We start from the raw sequence: 25,077 nt of genomic DNA on the forward strand, positions 1-25,077 counted from the left end.
GATAATTTAAAATATTTTGTTCTAGAACAATTTATTATCTGCTATATAAATATATGTAATATCGCATCATGTTTCTCACACTTACCATCAATATCCAAGTATACCTATTTCGTGGTTTTTTGTTATGTCTGATACTAAATGTGTGTGTTGTGTTGTTGGTAGTTTACAATCCGGATCACGGCAGTAAGCCACATTGAATTTTCCAGAGCACAGTTCAGCCACCGCATCATTCCTGGGCAGGCTGTCATGCAGTTTACCAGTACTAGTTGCCTTCACTTTCGCAAGGGACTGAAACTATTGTACATACAACATAAAAAGTACAGTGCGAATGACGATAGAAAACAATCATGATCAATCACCACGGAAGTGACCAGCGCCGTCCAGAAATCGAATCAGGGTCGCCTAATTCACAGTCCAACGCTCCAGCTATTGAGCTAACCGGACGGCTCTCTAATACTCAATACCTTCAACGTAATTATTTATAGTATGACAGACCTTCCATTGTAGATCAATTCACTTTAAACGTACCCGTAAACCGTAAAATCACCGAATATCAATGCATTTTCTTCAAGGTTTTTTTTTTATTTAATTCATTATATAATTATAGCGGTTCGTAAAGTAGTATTGGGTCATTTTCAGTATAAATCGGATTACTTTTGTAATTACCAGCAGAAAAGTATAGCTTACATTTTAATATATCTCATGCAAAAGTATATAGTTCAGTTTTGTTGGATTGTTTTTTAAAATACATCCTAGAATACAGATATTACACAGGAAAATTAAAGTAAGAATTTAAAAAAAAATTTACAGCATATTACAGGAACATTGATGAGAAATGTCAAGTGTTGCGACAAATTCATCTCGTGGGATAAGAACTGAAATGCGCAATCAATATTGATGGAGCATGCATACAAAAGTGGCTAAAATGCTTTAAAGTTAAGCTTAGACCGTTATAATCATCTTGCGAAATCGGATAGTACCATTGAAGGAGAAGTGTCCGATCCCTATCACAAACAACACAAGACTTTCTTGGGATAAGTGGGTGTTGGTTAGGTAATACAGCCTCTTATCAACATGCACATGCAAACTGAATATGCCACGCTTTACAACAGACATTCTTCATTGTGAAAAAATAACCGCCTTAAATAAAATAGTCTCAATTTTTTTTTCTACTGCTCTTCCTTTTTTTCTGGTACATTAAGCCTGAAATTTGAACACGTTGCACTGTTATAAATCAAATTAAAGAACAATGGCTTTGCGTTGTTTTATTTCAAATAAGATAAATAATAAAATATTGTTTAATGGCTATATAACAAATTTACAAAACACTGGCACCATTTTTTTTGCCAATATTTCAAAAATGATATACATGCATATGCAACTTATTTATTTAGATTTTTTTAAAAACTTATTCAAAAGATTTTAATTGTTAAAACACAGTTTTAATTGATTTAAAACCCGTTTGTTTATTTGTTTGTTTTTCCTCACTGAATAAGTTCATTGAATTTACAAATGATTTAGTCATTCATACAAGAAATCTTTTAACACTTAATACGATATAAGAATATATACAGTATATTTGTAACATAAAGAATAAATTAGGTAGATTTTGTTAATACACTTGGGCAGATTAGCGGCTATTGTTCTTTATACCTTTAACTGGGTACAGGGGGGTTTAAAGAGTCACCTTGCACGATCAATAGTGCTATAGACTATCAATGTAAACGTTTGTGTTTTGAAAGGCTAATAAATATCATGTATGTATACATTGTTTCATTATTAACAGCAATATTTTTTAATTAGAAATTTTCTTAAATCAAATTTGCATAATTGTTTCCCTACATAAGAATTTTAATATTTCTTTCACTAGCTTCAATTTGCGCTTATACATGTATACAACATTTGCTTATAAAGTGAGGTGGGGTTTTGTTCTGTTTATTGTTTTTATGTTTTGTTTTTTGTTGTGACAAAACACATTATGTGCAAAAATGTCTAGACAAGTCACTTCATTTCTTGATTTGAACTTCGATAATGTTGCACCGAGTATGGCACTTAGATTATTGTTCTCTAATTCAATCCTTTTGTGTCTATTAATATATTATTATAATATATGGAGATTTCTATGATAAAAAAAATGTTTATTCAAAATGGAAATATCGTATTTAAAACGATACTCTTCTATGTAAGCAAAAACCATTAAAGCAAACCCGAAAAGTTTGATTAAACATACATTTTGCCAAGGGCCGATAACTCTTTTGGTATAAGTGAACTGAAACTACTATCGCAATTGACTTTACATTGATTTAATGCGGCTATCTAAATATCAAATGAGCCGCGTCACGACAAAACCAACATAACGGATATGCGACCAGAATGGATCCAGACCAGCCTGCACATCCGCGCAGTCTGATCAGGATCCATGATGTTCGCTTACCAACTCTATTACAAGTAGAGAAACTGATAGCGAACAGCATGGATCCTGATCAGTCTGCGCGGATGGTCTGGATCCATGCTGGTCGCAAACGCACTATGTTGGTTTTGTCATGACGCGGCTCAAATTAAATTCTAGTCTATTTAGATTCATTTTTAAAAATGCATGCAAAAACACTTTCATTTCAATTCATTTATATATTTCACGAAAATCAAACTTGACGAAACGTAACAAGATTTTAAGAAAAGTAAAAAGATTCAAGATTCAAATAATAATGTACGTGTTATATGCTACTATAGTATGACTGATTTGCAGTATTTATCACCATATCTCTACTGCGTGACTAAAACAGTAAGGGGTATTTTGCATATCTGATCGCTTTTGTACTTTCATTGTTCACTTTACAACAGTTTACTTTTAAATGCATTTTTAAAATTTGCATGAAAATTAGCTTATATCTGGAGACATGCTGTTTTAAATATCACATAAGTTTATAATAAGTCAATATATTATTACCCAATTTAAACCATACCCCACTATTGATACTATACACTTGTGTAATTCATGTATATTTTAATAAGAATAGATAGCCTTTTTTAATTTATATATACTTTTTTCATAATTTATAGTGCAGAAACCTTGAATTCGGGTATAGGTTGCTTATAAATGGTCTCTCTAATTCGTATATTTCAAACACACAAATTATATTACTGATTTCAATGGAAGTGTATGATTATATATCTTATTGAATGAAGTTACGTGTTCTATGATCTAAAATACATTTTTACGTATAGCATTGCAATTAAACAGGTTATTCGTACTGTACACTTCTCGTGTTAGATAACCAAACAAGCAGAAACTTTCAAAGTTTACACTTTATGACATAATTTTAGTAGGGCTCATTTGTTCGCTTTGCATGTACTAAATCACATTAAAATTGAGGAAGAAATAAGCAATGATACAAATGTTGCACGCGACAGATTTAAAGATCCTGTAACTCAAATTTATTTATGGTTTTACATCATAAATATGCTCAAATCAAGATTTATCAATATTGTAAGTTCCAGAAAGCATTATTTGTAAAGATTATACCGAATTCACATTTCATGTAAATAAAGGGAGGCCATTAGGTATTTATTTTCGAACCAAATTTTTCAATAAGAAATGAATGCATATATTTTAAAGATTACTTTTAATGCGTATAATTATTTGCAGTACATATTTAACATATTCTTAAATGTTTGGAAATTGTTTTAGAAGAATAATTATATAAAATTTCATTAAGTGTTGTTAAATCCTTAATTACAACATACAACTTCACATACTTTGCGGTAAAGCTGTATAATATGCACTTTGATAAAATTGTTCTTTATAACTATATATCTAATTTTTTCGATATAAGATATATTATATACGCAAGCAATTTACACATTATCAATAACACTAGTTACCCACTTAAATTACCAAAACGAGGTCAAAATATGTCGTTACTGCGTTACTAACACAGTAGAAATGTACTGAAGGAAAAATAAAACTGTCATTAATCGAACATAAGATGTAAATTATAACTTAAATATTTCTAACTTGTTCTCAAATATTTCACACGTTCAGATTTTATTGAAATATTTTACAGGCATGTTGCTTTAAAGGTTCAGTGAATATGTACCGAGATTGGAGTAAATTGTTCTTTTTTCAAAGAGCGTCTCGTAAGCTAAATATCGCACAGACGATATCCTTATGCAACTTATCATAAGAATTCATTTATTTATTTCCTACTCCGCATATTTCCAATACTGTAACACCTGTTGAATGTGCTAAAAATAACCAACTGATAATACCAATAACGTGATATAGCATTTGTTTCCAGATTTTTCTAAAAAGGAATATTCCGGAACAGTCCTCACACAATTTGATCAATTATCGGAAAAGGCAGTTACAGGACAGAGTTTATCCTCTCTATAACCATTAGACATTCCAACTAATTTTCACTCTGAAGCTAAGCCATCGAATTTCGGGCGGTAATTTGTTTTTAATTAGATTAACAGGTTTAAACTCTTGTATTCTAGGAAAATTTAAAACTGGATGTGAACATTTGAAATGTCCGAAGTTAGAGACAGATTTACGGTAGTAAAGGCAGAGGATGACGATGTATTTGAAAACAAAGCAACACCTGATGGAAGCGATGTAAAGAAAGGGATACTTCAAGGTATTATTTTGATTGCTTTATTATTGTCTTTCTATTGCCTTTTTTTCTTTATCTAGTGTATGTAGAACTTGTTGCAAAATACACAAAAAGTATTTCAGTCGTAGCAAAAATATGTAACGTTAATGTAATCATATTTTTATTCTTCTTGTTTTCCTGGTTTTTAATTAGAAATTTCCTTTTTTTATTCTTTTTTTTTCTGTAGAATAGGAATCCTTTTCAAAAGCAATGCTAGTGCTGACTATAATCTTAGTGCAATGACTAAAAGTAATCAGTTTAGCTCAGAATAAATTATAATTTACATCTACGTTTTTTTCCTTTGTTTTGTTGTTGTTCTTGTTTTTATTTATTTATTTGTTTATTTATTTATTTGTTTATTTATTACCATTATCATTATTATTATTCTTGTTGTTGTTGTTGTTGTTATTCTTCTTCTTATTATTATTATTATTATTATTACACATTGAAACTTTCGTGGTTAATGTACAATTTCTTTTTACAGATAAAGAGCAACGTATACCTAGATCTCAGAGCACCGTAACTTTTCATCTCGAGGGTAGTGCTTGGTTGATATAACAATAATCTTAAAATGTGTGCCGTTTATATCTTTGATAATAACTCTAATTAATCTTTAGAATATCTCAATATCTAGAACAATTTATCATTTAAGTAGGTATCTGACGATCGCTTCTCAGTAATTAAGAAAAATTTCGAAATTCTTAACATTATCGAATAATATATAAATAATGCTTAAGGCAAGCAATATTTTCCTACTAAAAAATGAATTTAATTTAGTTAATTTGTTTCTGATAAAAGAGAACTTAAAGACTGATTGACGTATATCATTTACTAGATGGTTTTGGTTTTTATTTTCACAATAATGATTTAACCATATGAAAATCATACATTTATTAATAAAAATTGCTTATATAATTTTCTTTTGATCTTTAATAAAATACACAATTAGAAACTTACAAATGGAAGAGTCGAAGTTATCAGAGTTGAAAAGATAACCGAGATCATCCTAAATTATAAATATATTAAATATATATTAAATGATATTAAATAAATTCACAATTCAGATATTCACTTTTTGATTTAAAACATATATACTTCGTCCTTACATAAAATGTTGAAGTTTATTAGTTTGTCAACAGTACATTTCTCGGTTACCTATTTTATTGTTTTTTACGTATAAAAACTCATACTTTAATGTTTGAAACATGCTAGCTAACAAAATATCATTAGTACACTTCAGTCATTTCTTCATTGTAACCAGCCATTCTTTGAATATTTCGTAAATAAAATGTATTGCACATTAAGTTCTCTTTGCTGTGATAGATGATCTTCAAAGCGCGTTCATATTTTAGCTATCTTATATTTTCTCTGGCGGTAACTAAATAAAACTTAAAATGAAATTTTCTTCGGCAAACATTATACATTTACCAATCATTTTATATTACATAACACATGCAGGAATTAAAAACAATTAAGTAATAACTCGCTAGTTTTAACAGGTACGATGCAATATTTGAAGAAAAGCATATAAAATACGGTGCTTTGCACATTTTCAAACATTTGTGTTCTACAGATACACCTATAACATTTGTTAAAATGTTGGTTAAGAAATTTTTATCTTTATTGTTTAGAAAATGATGACAACGATGCACCCGGAAAAGAAACGACCCCCTTGACAGATGGAATGGTGCTGTATGAGGTATATAAACCATTCAATTATTTTAAAAAGCAATGCCGATATGTTCTTGATATACCTTAAAAGTCAGCATGTGTATTAGAATGCGTAAATTTTATTCAGTTAATTAAGAACATGTAAAAGAAGTATTCACGTAAAAAATACATGATCGCTTCATATTATTCTTTTAATATCTTTTAACTTAACTTTCATTCATTCATTCATTCATTCATTCATTCATTCATTCATTCATTCATTCATTCATTCATTCATTCATTCATTCATTCATTCATTCATCCATCCATCCATCCATCCATCCATTCATTCATTCATTCATTCATTCATAGTGCATGTCTTGTAAGTCACATTGTATTGTAGGATCTTGTCTCTTAAAGGGATTTACTTAAAAGACTACTGTTTGTATTGCTTACGAACAACTTAAACTGAAGGTTTTTGTTTTTTTACGGATATAGGAAGATATTGTAACAAAAGGAACGATGTCAACATTGTTGAAAAGGAGCCCGACAAAGGTGTCGTTCTGCGAACAGGTAGATGAAGTTGAAGATACATCAAAGGTATACCTACTGCATGTTATATTCATGTGTTATTCATATTTGATTAATTTAATTCATGTGTTATTCATATTTGATTAATTTAATTCATGTGTTATTCATATTTGATTAATTTAATTCATGTGTTATTCATATTTGATTAATTTAATTCATGTGTTATTCATATTGATTAATGTTAATTCATGTGTTATTCATATTTGAATAATGTTAATTCATGTGTTATTCATATTGATTAATGTTAATTCATGTGTTATTCATATTTGATTAATGATAATTCATTTGTTATTCATGCAAGTCGTTGCTTGGAAGATAATCGTGAAGGTGATGTTTGCATGTTAAAGTATTCAACTTAGATGTTTTAACTGTATTGTCTTTTATATGACATACACGTTCGCTTTATTCTGCATTATAAAAAGTCGTTATTATAAAAAGACGTTCACAATGCAGCAAACAAATGTTATAACTAACAAATGATATATCCTTTTTTTACATTATAGAAAAAGAAATTAGGTACACTATTTGGGGTATACCTACCAACAATCCAGAATATATTCGGGGTTCTTATATTTATTCGGGTCACGTGGATCGTAGGTATGGCGGGGACTATTGAAGGGTTTCTGATCATTTTTCTTTGCTGTTGCACGGTCAGTATTTTTTTCTCTTTTTTTCGTGTTCATTATTTCTAAATCACGTGCAATATCAGCTTTGACACGTCATTCCTTTTTATTTAGAACAATTTTCAAATTTATTTCAGAATATTTTTTACCACTAGGATATATACAAAGTGACATTTTTCTTTCTTTTGTTGGGTTTAACGTTGCATTAACTCGGTAAATTTTCCAGCTTGATATACTAGTAGAGGAAGACCTATGATACCCCTCGGCACAAACGGACGCCTGAAAAGAACCAGCAACGTTCCGGTTGATAGCTTCCTGACACGAACGAATCCAGTCCCTGGCGGGATTCAAACCCACATACGTATATTGTAACTTACGTGATTTTCATTAATACATTTGAGCTTGATCAATAGAAAACAAAAAATCAGCTTCAAATGAATTTGTTTTATTAACAGTATAAAACTGATATTAAAGGCATTGTATAATTATCTTTATTCTACAGAAATAAATTGTTTCTTTACCTGAACATGAGTATTATAATGTTTAAACAATGGTTTTAGAGCATGGTGTTAAATCTTATTATATATGCTAATCACCTGAAGAAAGTAGCGCTGAATGAGAAATAATTTGTCATAATAGTAGCATAATGTTTACAAAGTAGTGTTTTAACTTCCACAAAATACTGAATCACTATAGATACAGACCCTAGGTGCTTGAGGTCAATGAGAATCATTCTGAAAACTATGAAAGGCACAAAAGTAAAAATGTTTTTCAGAATTAAAATAAAAGCGGTTCTGGGGCATAATCGGCCATCTCCTAGATCAGACCCCTATTTATATTTCAGAAGTAAAACTAGTATATAATACACTTAAGAAAAAGGAATGAACATTATATAAGCTCCTGGTTTAAAACCTGTGGTCTTTAAATAATTAATAATGTACTTTACTGAAATAAGCATTCCTGAACATAAAAATAGTTTATAAAAACATTGCTATCATTTACATTTAGACAACATTGACGTCAATTTCTATGAGTGCCATAGCAACCAATGGTATAGTGCCGGCGGGAGGTTCGTACTTTATGATATCGCGAGCTCTTGGTCCAGAGTTTGGCGGGGCTGTAGGAATACTCTTCTATCTAGGTTTTACAGTAGCAGGTTCTATGTATGTCATAGGTGCCATTGAGATCTTAGTTGTAAGTAATCATCTTCCTTAACATATGCATCGACATGTATATTAAAATCGTTTTCGGGAGTTTTCTTATATAAAACATATAGACAGAATTAAAACTGTTCAACATATTTTCATATTTTGGCATGACGACTGGAATATTTTCAGCGAAAAAAGCTGGGTGCCGCCGATCTCATTTTGAGTTTTAGCTTAAAATGTTTTAAATTCTATTGAACAGTTTTAATTTTGCCTAAGTATATGTATATATGAACACTCTTGAAAACGTCTTTAATTTGAATAAGGCTCCTTCTTTTTATTCGGTCTGTAATGTTTTGTTAAGAAATTATAAAGATAGTATTATATAAGTTCTTAAGATAAAGTTTTCTTTCATACAATTTGAAGGTATCCACTTTAGGCGTGTATACGCCATAATGCAACCATAGATTTGTTTTATCAGATATAAACAGAGGCATACTTACAAAACTAAACTAATACTAATTAATAATGTTGTTAATCAACATACCAATAAAATGCACAAAAAACAACGGATGTGTAAAAATCTTAACGTGTACTCTTTTCAGACATTCATAGCGCCGCAGATTTCTTTATTTGGTGACGTCACCGAACTTTCCAACGCTCTCAACAACTATCGTTTGTTTGGCACGATTTTACTTCTCTTGCTGTTTTTGATTTGTTTCATCGGAGTAGAGTTTGTCGCTAAATTTGGACCATTCTCCTTGTTTTGCGTCGTGTTCTCTATTATCTGTATCTATATAGGGATATTTGTAGCCTCTCCAGAAACCAGTGTACAGTAAGAGAATTGCTTTTGATGATTTCAATTCAATTAATAAACGATTAACAATTGACATCACTACTGTCCCTCCACGGAGCACTGTTTTATCCCAGAAGTAATGATAAAAACGTTTTATGCGTGCACCATCATGAGACAATTCTTCAGGCGATAAAAGCTTTTTAAAAGCTCTTTTTTTTGTTAACATTTCATTGGATCTAAATATAGTATTTCAATTGTCCTTTAAGAATATTTTTGATAATGGAATAAGGCTATAAATATAATTCATTTTCCTGTTCTATAATTGACAAATTGTCAATTAAGAAGAACCGTGAATATACATTATTTAAGTGCTCAAAGTAAACGTTGAGTTATATATTAGAACACATTTTAGATTACGAGTTATTGTAAGCATATATATATTATAATGCAAAAGCATTGAATTATGCAGTTTATTTTATTTTTAATACGAAGAAACATTGATATTGTTTGTATTACGTAATTGTATTACGTCATAACATTATGCGTACATTTTTTTAAAAAAATTGTTAAGAATGGTACACTACACAATTTTGTAATATTGTACTTGTTAGAATATGCTTCCTCGGTGACCGGTTGCTCACACTGTCATCAGTGTCTGTGGACGGTGTTATGATGTGTACGAAGAATGAGACGGGACCAATCTTCAACAACTACTGTAGTTTAAACGCCCTCAACGAGACAGTATGTGATCCTTATTTCCTCGAGAATAATGTCACTCTTAGAGCCGGCATGCCGGGTCTTGCGAGCGGAAACTTCTTTAGTTAGTGCCAATTTATGTCATCATAATTAAATGAAGTAAATAGGAATGTAATCCAATAACATTAATTAAAATGTGATTGTGTATTACAATACACATATCTTCCAGGAACCGTATTATATTAGATTATACACTTTATTACAATTAATAATAATTTTTATTTTACCTTTAATGTTATTAGCTTTCTTTTAAAATCCTTATATTGTTATTTGTGTTAGATTTTTTAAGATAATCATAGTTTTTGCTATAATATGATACATTCTAATACACGTACTAGTATTGCTATAGAATCTACAGATTGGAAAAAAGTTTGCTAATCTAAATATGTCATTTTATCTTACACACTCAGTTCATCTTTGTCAACATTGATTCATTTAACTGCCCGATATTTTCCAGAAAACATTCCCCATAGATATACCGAGAAAGGAAATTTGATAGGCTTGTCAGAGCCTGGGAATAGAGAACGTGGTGAAATTATAGCTGATCTCACTTCAACGTTTACTGTTTTGTTAGCAATTTACTTCCCTTCTGTGACAGGTACGAAACCATCTGATGGTGTTAGTTTGCAAACAACTGTGGTCATTAGAAATCGGTTAATCGGTTTGTTTTCTTTAGAAACTCATTTGTCTGTATATCATTGACTTAATCAGTCTGATGTCTAAGCGTGTCGAGATGCAGAGATAATATTCTATTAAATGTCAAAGTTTTGTTTTAGATTAGGTATGTACCAATTACATGACGGACATATTCCGTTTTAGTTTCTATATATGATAATCTTTCATTAAAACTTTACTTCTTCATCAACGCAAAATTTGAATATAATATTAATGAGCAAAGGTAAACGGCTGTTGAGAAAGATCTATGTCGTACGAGTATATATTGAAAAGACTTCTGGCTATTTATTTTCTATAATAACTCTATATGTATGTGTTTACAGGTATTATGACAGGGTCCAACATGTCTGGTGATCTAGAAGATGCTCAGAAGTCTATACCTGGTGGTACCTTAGCCGCCGTATTGTCTACATCTGCTGTCTGTATCCTTGGCAACGTTACCAGTCGTGCTTCATCAAATACCTAGTTTATACATGTATAAGTAGTATTAGGGCCGGCCCCAATTCTACTTATACATACGGAAAATTATGTTGAAGTAGCTTCCTGAAGGGTTGCGTTCATTGAAGGCCGACTTTCCTTGATGACCTTGTTTATCATATTTTTGGTTGGTGGCTGTATTGTGTCAGGGCGGCGTTTTGCTTTGGTCTTTGTTCTCTATTTTTTGTATTTTGTTACGAGCAGCGTCGTAAAATGGATATCGGCGAGCGGGATATGCATTTTTCGCACGCTGCGAGTAGCAAAATTCAACGCCTCAGAAAGCTACTAAAATAATTTTCCTTTTATTAAATACATATAAATATAAGACACATAGAGATTCAATTTACTGAACTTCTATTAGTTATTTTCTGTTATTTTTTCAAACAAAAATATAACTTTCAAGAAATAATATTCATGAGTAAGATATGAACAAGTTTTTGTTATAAAAATCGTTGCATCTTTTCCCGTTTCTTAATTCTAAGTAATGCACAGTTAAGATTGGAACCAATGTGAAAAATTATCCTGTACTTACATATATGGAACCGTATTTGCCACTAACATAATACGGATTTTCTATCCGTTGACGCTTCAAGATTTGCGTGTATTTTAGTAAAATCATTCATTTCTCAATTCCTCCAGGAATAGCTTAAAAACTGAATACATGTAGCTGTAATTTAATGACACTAATTTCGTTTTCAATTAATTTTGATCAAAGCACTGTTTGACTGGTTTCATTCCTCGAAAAAGTATTAATCTTTATTGTTCGACCTAACGATATATTTAGTTGTATTTCTTTAACATTTTCTATATTTGTCATGCGTGCTGTTCTTCGCTGCGGGGATAGAAGGAGATTTATTGAGAGACAAGTTAGTTTTATGTCAATTTTATTATGCCCCCACAATGTGGGAGCATATAGCGTTGCACTTGTCCGTCCGTCCGTCAGTCAGTCCGTCCGTCTGTCAGTCCGTCCGTCCGTCCGTACGTACGTCCGTCCGTACGTCCGGAAATCTTGTGAACGCAACTCCTCTTAAACCGGATGGCAGATTTTGCTTAAACTTACAGGGATGAACAACCTTAATGTGAAGATGGTAGTAAAGGAAGGAATTTTTGCTGCGACCAAATTTTACAGAATTATGGCCCTTTGTTGATTTTTTCACTATATACTATGTAGAAATTTTTTGAATGCAACTCCTCTTAAACCGGATGGCAGATTTTGCTTTAACTTCCAGGGATGAACAACCTTAATGTGTAGATGGTAGTAAAGAAAGGAATTTTTGCTGCAACCAAATTTAACAGAATTATGGCCCTTTTTTTGATTTTTTCATTATATACTATGTAGAAATTTTGTGAACGCAACTCCTCTTAAACCGGATGGCAGATTTTGCTTAAACTTCCAGGGATTAACAACCTTAATGTGTAGATGGTAGTAAAGGAAGGAATTTTTGCTGCAACCAAATTTAACAGAATTATGGCCCTTTGTTGATTTTTTCATTATATACTATGTAGAAATTTTGTGAACGCAACTCCTCTTAAACCGGATGGCAGATTTTGCTTAAACTTACAGGGATGAACAACCTTAATGTGTAGATGGTAGTAAAGGAAGGAATTTTTGCTGCGACCAAATTTTACAGAATTATGGCCCTTTGTTGATTTTTTCACTATATACTATGTAGAAATTTTGTGAATGCAACTCCTCTTAAACCGGATGGCAGATTTTGCTTTAACTTCCAGGGATGAACAACCTTAATGTGTAGATGGTAGTAAAGAAAGGAATTTTTGCTGCAACCAAATTTAACAGAATTATGGCCCTTTTTTGATTTTTTCATTATATACTATGTAGAAATTTTGTGAACGCAACTCCTCTTAAACCGGATGGCAGATTTTGCTTAAACTTCCAGGGATGAACAACCTTAATGTGTAGATGGTAGTAAAGAAAGGAATTTTTGCTGCAACCAAATTTAACAGAATTATGGCCCTTTGTTGATTTTAGTTTTCAACTTGTGGCACATGTAGTCCAAAAAATATTTGACCTAGAGTCATAAGATTGACAGAACAGTGGCGTGTGGGGGCATCCGTGTCCTATGGACACATTTCTAGTTTTTAATGTCATGTATTCCTTTTTATGTCTCGATTGCAATAATTCGATATTTGTTGAACACAAAAGAATGAAATACCTGTACATAATTTATTTGTTTATTTGTCAGATAGAAAACTGTTTATAGTTTTATTATTTCTGTTATTACATTCATTTTACCATTTTATCTAGAATTGTGTAAATGAAGTCGTCAACTCTGTGGTCTTTCTTATATATATTTTCTAGTCTTTCGGGATCTCTGATTCCAATACTTTTAGTGATAATGATTGAAATTCGCTTCAGCCGGTGCTAGGGGGCGTATGAGATGTTTCACTATACTGTATATATATATATATAGTCTCTGATATACAGACTCAATCAAATTGCGTCTACGATCTTTAAACCTTTGTTTTCGTTTTCCTTCCCTTCAATTTTCCATTATACAGAATACTTAAAATATTAATCGTAAATGGTATACATTTATTCACTGTTATGCAGATTAGGCGAGAGTATAACATTTATTCACTGTTATGCAGATTAGGCGAGAGTATAGGAGGGGGACTTGTCATTGCATATACAGCCTGGCCGACTAAATGGATGGTGTTAATCGGTTCTTTCCTGTCCACTATTGGTGCTGGATTACAGTCTATTAATGGTATGATGTTTATTGCTGTCGTTTTTGTTTTTGTTGTTGTTATTGTTATTTTCAAAAGTAGAATAAAGTATTAAACTAAATATCTTAAATTCTTATATTATCACGTTTTCTTGGTTGAACTTTGTTCTTGTCTTTTGCAGGTGCTCCAAGATTATTATATGCCATAGCAAATGACAATATTATTCCGTTCTTAAGAGTGTTTGGCAGGACGAGGCGTGGTGAACCTTTTCTGGCACTTGTGTTAACTGTGGCTATAGCCCAAGCAGGAGTTCTTGTCGGAAACTTAGATTATGTGACCCCTATCATTACAATGTGAGTAAATTTAATTATATAGTTACTTGGGGAATAATGCATATTTTCTGATTGATTGATTGATTGATTGATTGATTGATTGATTATGTATAACCTAATATTTAATTTGTTTATCAAAATATGTTTAAAAATGGAACCTGAAATGTCGGCTTCCTGTCAAAGTTGAATATTTTGCAGGCTTTAAGTGATTTAGTAGGTGCATGGGCGGTATAAGCTTCTGTCAAGGCCAGATAGCTCTATCTTAATCAGACTTCAATATTTACATATGACAAATGGTTAATGTCAGCACCAGAAAATGTATCAATACCGTGTTATTATTCAATGACGAACGTCAAATTCCAAAGGAGAAATTACGCGTGCACTTAACGAAGCAACAATGGATGATACTCATATGACATACCGAGTTTAATAATGGATGACGCATGATACAAATATAACACCTGCTCAGACATAATATTTGGTGATGAAACTGATTAATTTATCGCATGATGTACAATTAACTCAGCAATTAACAATGATTGAATTTGTAGGTTTTTCCTCATGTGCTACCTGTTTGTCAACCTTGCGTGTGCCTTACAAACATTGCTCCGATCCCCTAGCTGGAGACCAAGATACAGATTTTATCACTGGTAAAAAAACGTTTGTTTTTTCTTGATTTCATTAGTTTAATTGCAATATATTTCCCAGTGGTTCTATTCAAAATAACTGTTATTACAAGCTTTTACCGTGTTTTCCCTGGACTAAACTGGATGCTCGTGTCGATGTGAAAGTTGTTCCTTTTGATCCTCCATAATTTCCGGTTTTTATCTTATCGACGTTAATCAAATAGCCACCATTTATTTGTATTTTCCAATATCATTTTGTTTAGATACATTTGATGCATGCCAACAGGTCAGGGTATTATATGATAAATGTGAAAGACGTTGGCAAAATACGAATATCAAAGTTCATGTCCCAAGTATAAGCATTAACTTAATATATTCTATGTCCCTAATGATAACGTTTGACAGATGATGAATGTCTAGAGTCAAGATGTAAATGAAAGATGTGAAAGTAAACGAAATTATCTTGTTCGTATTACCGAAAGCGCTTTGATTAATATGCGTTTCTACATGGTTGAAAATATGTTTTTTCCTAGCACTGAATATAAAGTTCTTAACAATTGCATTTTGTTTTACTCTTTTGTTTTTGAACATGCACCGTCATGCAATGTTAAATCAAAAAAAGTGTTCATTAAATAGAGTTTCAACAATTTCATTTATTTAACTCCAGACGACATTTAAATAATTAAAAGCATACTTTGACAAGATGATCCGTCCGTCTCACACTTTTGTTCCCATTGTCACGTCATTGACATAAAAAGGTATAAACTTTGAGCATTGATCAAGACAAGTTGAAGGACTATATTGATTTTGAGGCCATTGAATCAAAGGTCAAGGTCACATTTACACTTTATGTAAAACTCATGTCTGATCAATAACTCAACACATTGAGAAATGGGGAGCTTTTTTACAAACTTGGTTAGGGCATTGCCCAATGCCAGTTGATGAGCCCTTTGATTATTAGGTCACTGGGTAAAGTTATCATTGACTCTTAAATGACACTTGTTCAATCGATAATAAGAAGTAATAAGTCTGAATTTGTAAAACGTCGTAGAGATATGACCCTCGGTGAGTTTATGACCTCTCTAGATTTGGACGTCATCTGATCAAAGATTAAGGAAACAACGACACTTTATGTGTTGTATCAGATGGAGAAGAAATAAGCCTAAATTTGTTAAACTTAGTTAGAATACTTTAATTAGGAATATATATTATTTATAAAAACAACACTTGGTTTTAAAGAATATGTATAAGTATGTTAATATGCAACTGTCACAGGGGGAATGAAGTTGGAACATAAGTGTCTTTACTCTCCTTCGAAGTTGAAACATAAGTATCTTTACCCTCTTTCGCATCGGTACAATATCCAACTACCATTCAATTTCTTACGAAGTAACGGTAGTGTGTTCAATATGCTGCTAAGAGAGCGTAGTGCCAAATGGAAACATCTCTAGTTATTTGCAATTTTACGTCTGCTGTCTTTTAATCTTTATCTCATTTTGTTGCTCATGACATATCATTGAATCTTTTAGGACACTATCGCTACTAGGAGTTGGATTGTGTGCAACACTGATGGTAATATCTAGTTGGTATTATGCTTTGGTGGCCTTTGCTATGGCAGGAGGAATATACAAATATATTGAATATAAAGGGTAATACTTATACCATTGTTGTTATTCTTTATTCTCCGCCCAATAAACAATCAGCATCTTTCTTATTCAGTATCTGCGATAAAGTTTCCATTTTGTTTTGAGGAAAAGTATAGGATCTAAAATTAGATGTCTATAAAGTTCATTATAACATGCAATAAACTTTAAAAGTTTTTATTTCTTGTGATTTGTATTAAAGCAGCATGCCTCCAGATTCATGCTAATGTTCATGAAAAATTTAAAGATATCTTTACATTTAAAATACTGTAAAGTGAAAAAAGTAATTTACACATTGAAATCTACGTAAATTACCAAAATGAGGTCAAAATATGCAATAACATTTCTTACTGCGTAAGTCATGAAGTGGAAATATGGTGATAAATGCTGCAAAATCAGTCATTAATTGCATAAAAATATAGATTTACTCAAAACTTGAATCCTTTTACTTTAAAATCTTAGAATATTCTTTTCAAGTTCGATGTTTTAAGACAAAATATGTTGGCTCATCTGGAGGCATAAAGCTTTAAAAGACAAAGATAAAATATCATAATTATTTCTGGTTTTAAGTGCGGAGAAGGAATGGGGAGATGGGATTCGAGGAATGGCTATGTCTTTAGCTAGATATTCTTTGTTGAAAGTTCAGCAGACACCACCACACGCCAAAAATTGGAGGTGAGCTAATATTACTGTTTACATTTCATAAATTATTCTCAAATACACTTACACTGTATAAAGTTTATGACTGATGTATAACATTTTTTTTCAATAAGTGAGTAAAAGTTCATGCATGCAGTTGCAGTTCTGTAAGAGATAATTTGTACATTATTTCAACTATTATTTCAATAAATTTTGCAATTTGTATAATTATCAAACCGAAAAACTTTTTGTTTATTATTATTATTATTTATAGGCCGCAAATAATTTTGCTGTGTAAACTGGACGAAAACCTAAATCCAAAGTACGAAAGAATGATCCATTTTGCAAGTCAGCTTAAAGCAGGTAAATACGTACTTTTGTACTAAAAACAAGGCTCAAAACATTATTTTCTCAGCTGCACTATTATTTCTAGACATTTTGCTTTCAGATAATGTTTATATATGAATTTCCCATAGGCCAATTACAGTTATTCTTACTATTAATTTAAGTGTACCATGTGACTAAAATTTGTGTACTGATACATAGGTAGCAGTATTTGTTCGGGGTCATAAAATAACCAACACGCTAACGCCTTGGGTAAAAATATTTTACTTGGAATGATATTTTTACTGTTACCCACAAACCTATATATGTGTTAGCTATATACTGACGTCCACTTCATTTTATATCAATTATAAACTGTTGAAGTTGATAAATTATTATGTTGTTGCTCAATCCATTTCCTGTTGAAGACATCACATAATGTATTGGATATGTAGAGTGTTTTGGAATGTGTCTATATGATGGAAGAATAGCATTTGACAAGTTGAAATTTCTGAATGTTATGTAAGAGAGCGATCATCAAAGCACGAGGCTGATTTATACGAAGGGGCGTTGACGTCACAATACAAAACCCCAGAAAAAGTAACCAATGTAAAACATGTGAATACGACTTTTCTCCCTGTCTCTGCAAAAGGTAAGCCTCTGAAAAAATGAGCTTATCAATGAGCATACTCTATTGTTATCTCAGACAGACAGGGTGGTAAATAGAGTGCGGGTAACCTATTATAATAATGTATGGGTATTTAACTCTGACACATTTTCCATAGAAAGGTCTCCAAACTATGATTTAATTATTCGTTGTTTTAGGTAAAGGACTCACTCTAATATCTTGTGTATTAGAAGGTGTATTTGAGGAGAGAAAGGATGATGTTAGACAGGTGAAACAGGTAAATTACATACAAAAATCATTTTGTAGATTTTTTGCAGACTAGGATAATTACTTTATAACATTCTCAAATAAGAATGTTACTTTTATGTTGCATTGTTTCTTTAGATATTCTTTTATAACGTTACAAATACTAGCGTTGTTTGAATGGTCCTGACTGTATGATACAAAATGTCATTAACTTTCAAACGAATGCAATGTTAGGAAGTTAAGCAAAATTCGTTTTAATTTCTGATTAAAACATAGGTAAAATACATGCTATATTATCATATATGATGTTTGAAGTTTTCAATTATAATATCAAATTGGACTAAATAGTCCATTAGGACAAACATATACATGATAAATGACAGGAAAGTGTATAGCATGTGCATACAAATAAAATTTCATAATAAAATGAGTAAGCGGAGAAGATATACAAAATTGTTTGTTATTATTATATTGAATATAACCTATAATTTAAAACAAAAGACATTCAACTGCAAACACATATAATGCGGAAATATATTGCATTGGATAAAAGTGACAAAAGATGTATATTATTTGTAATATAAATTTATATTCATACTTGTTCGTGTATGTATATTTTGTATACACATTCTTCAAGGATAATTAATGTATGTTTACATAATCTTGTTTTAACAATTATAGTGTTCGGCGCGGTATGGCCACTTATGTATCTAGTGCCATGAAAGATATATTAATATGCTCAAATTTAATATTAAAAAACTTATTAATACTATACAGTCTCTTATGAAATGAAAAAAAACCATCTTTTGAACACACAAAGAGAAAATCTGTTACGTTTAAAACTCTACACACAGTAAAATTACATATTACAAAAACTGGCAGTTTTTGTAAGAATAGACCAAATTAATTTGACGAGAAATGGGGATTGCAGCTTCCCAAATAAAGTTCATGTTATTTTTTTCAAATTAAACGTATTCAAGATGAATGTACTAGATTTCAGTACATTTCTGCAATAAAAGTATTTTACTTTTGATGAGAAGTATATCTCTAAACCCAGACAAACATATGTATGTTTTGTTTCAGAATTTGCAGCAGACGATTGATAGGATTGGAGTTAAAGGTTTTAAAGATGTCGTCGTTGCCAAGGACAGATCCATCGGATGCTCGCATTTGTAAATATCTAAATGGTGTCCATAAATTTCTCAAAACAAAAAACAAACAAGAGAATGGATAACATAACTTTCAGTTTTATATACCATTTTTACAGAAAAAAATCGTATTTATTTGAGTAACATTACGTACAAACGTTCTAATGTGTTTGCCTTTTATCTGAAAGCACGCTTACCTTTTGCACCAAGATAAAACAGTATATTCGGAAGAAAAAAGCAGGACATTTTTATGGCGTTTATTTAAATCTGTGTTGTAAATCTTGCAGCTTTTATATTAAACTGACTCTCGAGTCCGCTAAATTGAACTTATCTATACTTGGGTCATTTGAGGAAACATTGTCTTGTCCCAAGTATGGCTCGAGTTTATTCAAACAAAATGTAAACATATGACGTATAGTTTTGCAGTAAAATAATGCACAATTATTACATTTAAGCAAATTAATATGCAGTTTAATAGATACAACAAAATTAATGTAAATTGTTTAATACTAAACTTTGATATAATTTGTCACAAAGACAACACCATAGAAAAACTACATGTTCTGTCATTATCACCTTGATAACAATCTTTATCAAAAGTGAAAGTGGCGAAACAATACCAGCGAGATCTAAGCAACCTTAGATCATTATTTTGGATAGTTTTTGTATATCATTTGATAGTACCGTTTACGTCAGCATGATGTTTTTTCATTAAAGTAGTTATAAAACTTTGGTGTTCGTAAAAGAATAATTACTTTCTATAGAACATAGTCTTAGCAGCTTAACAGTGGAATTGCGTGTTGTCTCCATGACACAGTATATTTTTTTTATATTTTGAATTAAACATTGCATACCATTTTTAGGAAACACACTTTTTATTTGATTTCTTGCTTTAAACCTTTTATGTGTTTCAAAGTAGGTGAAATGTAAACAATAACGTGCCTAAGTTACATGTACATCCGTTACTTAGAAGCGTTGTATTTTGTTTCATGAGCCCTATCCTGCACCAGGTGAAAATGTAGAGTTTCCATATCCATATCAGTCAAACAAGACTTTTTCCAAATATCTTTCGTTATTATGGCTTCCTTAAATGAGATTATATGGTACCTACAAAACAATAATACGGCATTTTTGGCACTATTTATAGTTTCATCCACCTGACTAACACGTGCATTTATATTACTTTTATTTGTTTGATTGGGTTTTACGTCGTAAAATGACACAGTATATGTCATATGGCGACGTTCCAGCTTTACTGGTGGTAGAAGACCTCAAGTACCCTTCCGTGCATTACTAAGTAGTCCAGGCACGAACGGGCACTTGAGTCGAACCCCCGATGTTTCACCATATGAAAGAATCCAAAGTCCCTGTCGGGATTCGAACCCACAGCGGTGAGGGGCATCTGGTTCGAAGTTTACGAACTAAACCACTTGGCCACGGACGCAGGCTTATTATTTTTTACATTACTATCTTATTTATAGGGTGCAGACAGCGGGACTTGGAGGTCTCAAGCCTAACACTGTACTGTTGGGATGGCCTTACAGCTGGAAACATGGTACCAATGATAAACGATTCAAACCGTTTATAGGTATGACGACTTATATAATCTTGTCTGTAAAGATGCACCTTTAGCCAGGCAATAACTATTTGAGATTTGTATGTGTTTACACTTCAAAGAAATAAATGATATTGATATTGATTGGGTATTTTACTTTACTTTCATGTTTAATTCGTTTTTTATCTTCTCACGTTTTTCTTTGGTATCTCGCCGCATTCATCATAAAATGATATTTCTGGTAATTGAAATGTCATCGGAAGGAAAACAAACTGTATGTCGATATAATTATTACTTTCAATTAAACATAAAACAATAGTCTATTAGATCTTTAAAGAATTCTGAGGTTATTTCTGGAAGTAGATCAGAAGTAGCATAAATGTTACGTCATAATAGGTGGCATTTATACTGATATTAACATGGACATTATAGATACGATTCAGTGTGTAGTGGCGGCGGACATGGCTTTACTGGTATTTAAAGGTGCGAAAGGTTTCCCAACAAGTTCCGAGAAAGTGAAGGGCACAATTGATGTCTGGTGGATTGTCCATATCCTTTTTATAACTATTGTTTTTAATTGATCACATCAAATTAAACACCTTGTTTATTTATTTATTGTTTATGTTTACTAAACCTTTATCATTACAAATGGTAAATCTTATTTTCGCAGTTACCGATTGTAAATCTTTACAAAAATAAATGTGACTGGCCAATAAAATTTCTTATAAATAGCATTATTCATTTTATGCAGCATTTATTGCAATTTGATTGTTTAGTACTCTATAAGCTTAAGGACACACGGTCCTCGAACCAACCGGCACTGAGCTATAAGTGTTAAGGAAACAACGATTCACCGAACAAACGCAGCTAGCGATTGTTAGATTATTAGCTCGACGCGTGAATCACTCGGCCAAGCTGTCACGTCTTTAACAAATAGCATTAACTGAATGCCGATCGTCAAGTTTGCTATTCTTTTAATATTTTAGATTTATTTTTCTGTGAAATATGAACACATGAAATCATTAAATAGCCTTAACAGTTTAAACAAGATGGAGGTCTTTTGGTGCTATTACCTTACCTTTTACGACAACACAAGACGTGGAAAAATTGTAAACTCCGAATATTCAGCGTGGCTCGTATCCTTTGTCACATACAATGTGTTGCTTTGTTATTTTTTAATCTCTTAATAAAACATTTTTTTATGATTCGGGGTCATATTTATTTAATTGGTAAATAATTAGTTTATGACTACATGTTATTGTTCGGACACACTTTTCTTCCAAACTTTTTAACATTCAGTGTGTCATTTAGTAAAGTTTTTCTTCTTTGAAACAAAAAGCATATTGCATTACGTTTCAATAAACTTGATGTTGATAGGTAGTACTCTAATTGCTTTGTAAATTTATTTAATTATTCATAAAATAGGTTTTTCGAGTTTTGCAAACACATGATACTTCAATTGACCTTGACATCTATAAAGAAATGTCCGATAATAACATTCAGATGAAAAAAGATTTGAAAGCATTCATGTACAAACTGAGAATTGAGGCTGATATTGACGTTGTTGACATGGTAATAGTTAGTTTAAACATATTATATTGCAACACATGCATGTAAAATATTATACACATGATACGTATATGACAAAAAGCAAATAGTTCGGGCAAAAAGTTCTAGCCACATTAAATTAATCATTCATTTGGGAATAAAAGTGCCTTATCTTGACTTAACAGTATAACGTCTTGAAATGAAAAGAGCTTGTGATCTCATTAAGTAGAAACTTTGATTTATTCGTATTGTCCTTTATACGAACGGAGCGTTTGATTAACACAGAAGATTGATTTTCAGATTTACGATAAGGCTGTGGTCGATGATTTCAAATAGAAATGGGAATTATTGTTTTTGTCATTTTTATATAATCTATTCTTGTTTTGTTTTTGTTTTATTTTCCTCCAGCAACACAGTGATATATCACCTGATACGTATGAAAGAACGCTACAAATGGAACAAAGGATTGAAATGATGAAGAAAATGAAAGAAGCATCTGGAGCAGACGATACAGTTGTACCTGATGTCACACGTAAACAGAGCAAAGAAGAGACTAAAATAGATTTAGACATCCAGACCAATGGTGATGTTTTAGATACGGAGGAAATATCTCAATTTAATCAATATACATTTACTCCTACAACTCGAGGAAAGGCGCACACGGTTGAAGAGATTGCGGAGAATGTGAACAAGAATATATCCGAGATACTTGTATACGGGAAAGAGCCTCCTAAATCTGGCAATACGGAGCCGTAAGAAATTATAAATTTGACGTTAACATTCTTTCAGCTATCATCTTTACTTCTTTTACTCATAATTGTCTGTATTTTTATACCACCAATACATGCTTTTTGTTATATTTTAACAATGTAATCTGTTTTAGACTTCCATATTTAAGAATGTCAACGAAATTCAAATACTTATATTATTGTAGTTATAAATGGTACAGTCATCTTGGTTAATTTCTTTGATGCAGGAAAGATTTATTTTTAACACAGTATGGTAAGTATACGTCGTGAAGTAAATACCACATTGCATAAAACATTATTTTCTTATTGTGAGAACAGAGATGAGAAGAATGTAAAGAGGATGCACACGGCTGTAAAGTTGAACGAGCTGATACAAATGAACTCGAAAGGGTCTCAACTCGTCATAGTTAATCTACCACCGCCACCAAAAGCTTCTGATGGAGAAATAAGGAGTCTACAATGTATCCTTGATTTAATTCAACATGTGAACCATACAAAATGGCTTAATGAAGCCCATTTATATTTACAGTTTTCCTAATAAAAAATGATACTTACATGTTTTAAACGCATTAAATGTATTTTTATTCATATAGTCTTCACCAACACTAAGAACTATACTCTGGTAATTGAAATAATCCAGTAGTAACAATAAATAGAAAGGGTAGATCTATTATCTAAAACTTAAATACTCAACATAAAATTGATACAAAAATAACAAGGAAATAATGACACACTGAGCGTGGGACAGGCTTATAGTCGAGTTTGCACATGCACTGTATAAGGTTTCCATTTTGACTATTACGAACTTATAATTGCAACAAATAAACTATAAATAAAAAAATCAACCTTCTTGCATGGAATAATGCACAAATATAGCACCGAAAATGCCTATTCGTTGCCAAACAAATTGTAAAATGAAATGTCCATTCATGACGATATGAAGACATGATTTGTCTCGCACTATATTCATTAAACGTTTAGTGTTTCATTTTTTTTTAATTTTGTTTTGTTTTGTTTTGTTTATTTTTTGCTTTTTTTATTAAATTTCTAAGATCTGGCATGAGAAACGTAATTTTTTTATCCTTAACGTAACTCTTAGACATGGAGTTCCTAGAGGTACTAACAGAGGGCATAGATCGTGTTCTGATGGTGAGGGGTAGTGGTAGTGAAGTCATCACGATTTATTCATAAACTTAATTCTTACCAGTAGAGGATCAGCAATTTTATCACATGAAAATGGCAAAGCCTCCATACACGTGACACATTCCCTTTTTATATAATTATTTCCGGACAAGTAGCATAGTGATATTTAATTCGTTGTTTCGTATATTTGAAGAAAAAACATATTTTTTTGAGATAAATGTCTTGACAATATTTGAGCTTAAAACATATTTTTGAGATAAAGGTCTTGAAGATATTTAAAGACAAAACCTATTTTTGAGATACAAGTCTTGAAGATATTTAAAGACAAAACTTATTTTTGAGATAAAGGTCTTGACAATATTTAAAGGCAAAACATATTTTTTGAGATAAAGATCTTGAATGTGTTTGGAGACAAAACATATTTTTGAGATTAAGGTATTGAA

The 25,077-nt window shown here is 31.4% G+C and overlaps 1 protein-coding gene across 2 annotated transcripts; it reads left to right on the top strand.

Moving 5' to 3' along the window:
• The first annotated feature begins 1,642 nt into the window (after positions 1-1,642).
• Positions 1,643-24,728, top strand: LOC132714627 (solute carrier family 12 member 4-like). 2 transcript variants are annotated; one of them, XM_060697521.1, is made up of 27 exons: positions 1,643-1,757; positions 4,498-4,637; positions 5,137-5,190; positions 6,284-6,351; positions 6,801-6,902; positions 7,397-7,543; positions 8,525-8,710; positions 9,267-9,496; positions 10,069-10,277; positions 10,671-10,811; positions 11,212-11,309; positions 12,173-12,231; positions 13,976-14,094; positions 14,235-14,406; positions 14,937-15,035; positions 16,541-16,660; positions 17,225-17,329; positions 17,568-17,656; positions 18,443-18,522; positions 19,575-19,663; positions 21,121-21,227; positions 21,627-21,742; positions 22,240-22,330; positions 22,675-22,766; positions 23,151-23,494; positions 23,810-23,952; positions 24,591-24,728. In XM_060697521.1, exons 2-27 carry the CDS (start codon positions 4,529-4,531, stop codon positions 24,680-24,682), a joined length of 3,261 nt encoding a protein of 1,086 aa, XP_060553504.1. In that variant the 5' UTR covers positions 1,643-1,757; positions 4,498-4,528; the 3' UTR covers positions 24,683-24,728. The 2 variants fall into 2 exon arrangements, with proteins under 2 accessions (XP_060553504.1, XP_060553505.1); XM_060697522.1 differs by lacking the exon at positions 5,137-5,190.
• Positions 24,729-25,077: the final 349 nt, after the last annotated feature.

This window comes from Ruditapes philippinarum, unplaced genomic scaffold, assembly GCF_026571515.1.
Source record: "Ruditapes philippinarum isolate M1 unplaced genomic scaffold, ASM2657151v2 ctg2424_1_1_1_1, whole genome shotgun sequence".
NCBI classification, from domain to species: domain Eukaryota; kingdom Metazoa; phylum Mollusca; class Bivalvia; order Venerida; family Veneridae; genus Ruditapes; species Ruditapes philippinarum.

Bases quoted from the DNA above. Each gene is read 5' to 3' on its own strand.
- LOC132714627 (XM_060697521.1), top strand. From the start codon at position 4,529: ATGTCCGAAGTTAGAGACAGATTTACGGTAGTAAAGGCAGAGGATGAC. The intron at 17,657-18,442 runs GTAAATACGTAC...TCGTTGTTTTAG, and splicing joins TGCAAGTCAGCTTAAAGCAG to GTAAAGGACTCACTCTAATA. The intron at 23,495-23,809 runs GTAAGAAATTAT...TTGTGAGAACAG, and splicing joins AAATCTGGCAATACGGAGCC to AGATGAGAAGAATGTAAAGA.